Source organism: Myotis brandtii, unplaced genomic scaffold, assembly GCF_000412655.1.
Source record: "Myotis brandtii unplaced genomic scaffold, ASM41265v1 scaffold138, whole genome shotgun sequence".
Classification (NCBI taxonomy): domain Eukaryota; kingdom Metazoa; phylum Chordata; class Mammalia; order Chiroptera; family Vespertilionidae; genus Myotis; species Myotis brandtii.
The window spans coordinates 1,551,780-1,555,718 of record NW_005354915.1 but is presented as its reverse complement, the minus strand read 5'-3'; the positions used below and the strand labels follow the sequence as shown (position 1 = coordinate 1,555,718).

The window sequence follows — 3,939 nt, the reverse complement described above, 5'->3', positions numbered from 1 at the left end:
GGCACATACGGAGGATCTAGACTCATTTCATCATCTCAACAATCCTCTGAGGACGGCACTGAGTCGTCCCCATGGTACGAATGTGGAAACCAGAACACCAAGCGGTTAAGTGACTTACCCAAGGTCACATGGCCAGCACATGGCAGAACTAGGCATCCTGCGTGGTGACCTAGATGTCACAGCTGCAATCAATCACAGGTGCCCCACAGACACCTGGAATGGTGCCGGTGGGGGTGGGTTAGCATCTAAGTGAAACATGGAAGGAGCCAGCCAGGCGAAGAGAGGGGAAGACAACAGCATGTGCAAATGTCCTGGGGTTGTGTGGAGGGGAGAAGAGCTGGAGGCCCCCGTGGCTGTATCACAGTGGTTGAGGGGCAAGGAAGCAGAGATGAGCTTAGAGAGGCTGGGAAGGTTGGGTATGTGGCCTAGAGGAGAGAGATGGGGCCGCTGAGGGGTTTACTGAGGGGCAGCCCCTAGTGATTACGGCCCAGCCAACTGTAGGCCCAGGCCCAGTCCATGACTGACGAATGGATCACTCTGCGTGGCTCCTTTATTGTTAGCTTGGGGGGACAGGCTGAGAGGCAGGAGGCTGGGAGGAAAGATGGTGGTGGGGAGGCCAGAGCAGGGTCAGTGAGGTGGGCGAGGGGATGGGGGGATGAGGGACCACACAGGGCAAGCAGAAATGGGCTCCAATGTGTGCTGAGCCCTGGGTACAAGATTGATTGCCGTTCTGCAAACCTGGCCCCATCCCTGCGGCCACACGGGGGCACCAGAGAGCCGCCTCTTCGATGGGGCACTGCAGCCGGCACCTGGGGTTGGGGAGGGGCGCCCCCTTCCGGGAAGGGAATTGTCATCCGGCCTGGCCCTCACTGGCATCCCTTAGTCCTCACCTACCTGCCAGGAGGTGGGTCCTGCCATTACGGGGAGGCAGCCTAGGCTGGGAAAGGCACGGTCCGGTCCGGGCCACGGCAGGTCATCTGGGGGCTGTCTCGGACTTGCTGTATGTGCCCCCCCCCCCCGCCCCCAGTATCTGTGCCTAAAAGCACCGGCCAGAGTCAGGTTGGGGGCAGGTGGCTGTGCCACGGTCTGGCGCAGGGATCTGGGCTCTGGGTCTGCCCCAGCCAGGACGCAGGCCCCTCCCACCCGGTCAATTAAGGGGACAGAGGGCTGGGGAAGGGGTGGTCCCGGCCCCAGCTGCAGCCCCTGCTGTGGTTAGTAACCGCTGGGCTACTCTTATGGAGGGAGGTGAGGTGTGGGCACCTGTTCCTTCTTGGGCGGCCGCCGCAGACTTTCCAGAGAGAGGGGCGGGAGAGGGGTCCATCCTGGCCCTGCCACCTCCTAGCGACGGTCTTTGGCAAGTCCCTTCTCCACTCTGAACCTCTGTCTCCTCTTCTGAGAAAGGGGCACACCCTGCTCATTTCTCGGACGATGATGAACAGCTGAGGGCCTGGCCCCTGCTGGCTCCCAGCGGGGGCCTGGTCTGTGTTTCTTGCTCTGCGGGTGGGGGTGGGCACCCTCTCTGGGCTGCAGGGTGGAGAGGAGCTGGTGGGCACGCTCCCCTTCTCTTGCAGCCCTGGAGAAAACAAGTAGGAGGGACCCCAGGCCCTGGGCCCGCTTCCGCCGCTCGACGCCCGGGAAGGCGCTGACCTACCTGCTGCTGCCCTGCACGCTGCCCTTTGAGTACGTCTACTTCCGGGGCAGAAGGTGAGGCCGGGCAGGGGCTGTGGTGGAGACCAGTGCCCAGGGCAGGAAGGGCGGCTGGCACACCAGCGGGCAGAGCCTGGCTGGTCTCTCCACGCTGCCAGGTGTTGGCTGAATGACCCAGAGGGCCCTTGGGGGCTGGTTTGGAGGCTGTAGCTGCTGTGGACCAGCCGGGGCCTCCTGGTCAGCTCCCCAGTCCCTCCTGTCTAGGACCTTGGGCCCATCTGTCAGAGCCTCAGAGACCATGTGCTATTTTTGAAAATAACTCTAGGGGCTGGGCTGGCTCAGATTTGCTGTGTGGCCTGGGCCAGGTCTCTTACCCTCTCTGGGCCTCCGATTCCTTTTCTATACAACAAGGCTCTTCCATGGCAGGCTGGCTGTGGCTAAGCCTCTCTTCTCATTCTAACTCTGCTGACTAGTGGATCACTGTGTTGTTCATTTATTCTAGTAAGAGTCCTCGAGGGCTTACCAGGGGCCCGCCCTGGCTGGAGGCTGGGAGGCAGCACTGACCCGGCCCCAGTCCCTGGCCTTGTGGAGCCTGGCAGGACACAGGTCATCGCACGTTCACTTGTGTAATCACCGCTCTGCCTGGAGATGCCTAGGGAGTCTCCACTGGCTGTGAACCTGGGATGGCTTACACTAGGCCAGTGGTTCTCAACCTTCTGGCCCTTTAAATACCGTTCCTCATGTGGTGACCCAACCATAACATTATTTTCGTTGCTACTTCATAACTGTCATGTTGCTACTGTTATGAATCCTAATGTAAATATCTGATATGCAGGATGGTCTTAGGCGACCCCTGTGAAAGGGTCGTTTGACCGCCAAAGGGATCACGACCCACAGGTTGAGAACCACTGCACTAGGGACTGCCTAGTCATGGAAGGCTGCCTAGAGGAGATAACTTAAAATTTTTTTTTTATTATTGATGTCGAGAGGAAGGGAGAGAGGGATAGAAACATTGGTGAGGAGAGAGAAACATTGATTGGCTGCCTTCTGCACATCCCACACTGGGGATCGAGCCCGAAACCCGGGCATGTGCCCTGACCAGGAATCGAACTGTGACCTCCTGGTTCATAGGTCGATGCTCAACCACTGAGCCACACCGGCCGGGCTAGAGGAGATAACTTTTGAGCTATAATCTGAAAGACAAATAAGAATCCACTAAGCAAAGAGGGAAGGGAAAAGCATTTCAGATGGATGGGACAGTATATGCAAAGGTCCTGGGGCAGAAGGGAGTAAGACTTGTTTGAGGAGCAGAAAGGGAAGTCGGTGTGACTGGACCTACAGGTGGAGAGCTGTCCAAGATGGGGCTGGGGAGGCGGCAGGGGCTAGGCACACAGGGCTCCGTAGCTGTGCGAGGAGGGTGCTCTTTACCCGACGGTGGTCGAAGGCAGCGAGGGGACACTGGTGTCCTGGGAGATCTGCATTTTAAAAACTCTCTATTCCCCGGAAGAAGGCCTATGACAGGGGCCAAGGTCTCTGTCCTGCTCCACATCGTGGTGATGACGGGGTCAGTCCCGCTGTTTAAACGGCTAGTGACGCAGAGCTGGGAGAGAGCCTTCCGCTGACTGCTCCGCCTCGTGCTGAGCTGTGAGACTCAAACCACCATTTGAAATAAAAAAGGATAAAGGCAAATTCTCGCCTTTTCAGTTAAAAAGAAAATCCACTTGTGCGCACTGCTGGGGAGGCCTGCCCAGACCACAGGGAATGTCCTGCTGGTATTTCTGTCCCCTGCACGTGGGTGTAATCATCGAGACAGAAGGGCCAGACGAGGGAGGTGACAATCCGGCTGATGTGTTGCTTGTCGCACGGCACTGGGACTGTCTGCCCAGTCCGAGGCCTGGTTTAGAGGCCCCTCTAAGGGCCTGCGGGGGGAGGGGAGTCCAGTGAAGGTGCCGGCCACGCGCTTTCTCCGCCACAGCTGCGCGGCTGGCCCTCTGCCTGGCAGGGTCCTGTGGAAGCAAGAGAGGCTCTGGTGGGCTGTGTTTCAGGTCGGGCCCTGGCTGCTGGGCGGAGAGTGCATGCAGGGGTGCGGAGTGGGGAGCTGGCCTGGGGAGAGTGCGTGCAGGGGTGCGGAGTGGGGAGCTGGCCTGGGGAGAGTGCGTGCAGGGGTGCGGAGTGGGGAGCTGGCCTGGGGAGAGTGCGTGCAGGGGTGCGGAGTGGGGAGCTGGCCTGGGGAGAGGTGAGAGGGGGACGGAGATGGGGGGGAGGCTAGGAACTGCAGGCGAGGTGATGGTC

The 3,939-nt window shown here is 59.6% G+C and overlaps 1 protein-coding gene across 1 annotated transcript in view; it reads left to right on the top strand.

Annotated features, from left to right (window-relative positions):
- Window positions 1-3,939, top strand: part of PNPLA5 (patatin-like phospholipase domain containing 5) — a gene marked incomplete at its 5' end in the record, with an annotated part of 11,312 nt that overhangs the window by 5,725 nt on the left and 1,648 nt on the right. The window contains one exon of the mRNA XM_014535116.1: window positions 1,572-1,704. Within this exon, the coding sequence (XP_014390602.1) occupies window positions 1,572-1,704 (133 nt within the window). The remainder of the gene's footprint in view (window positions 1-1,571; window positions 1,705-3,939) is intronic.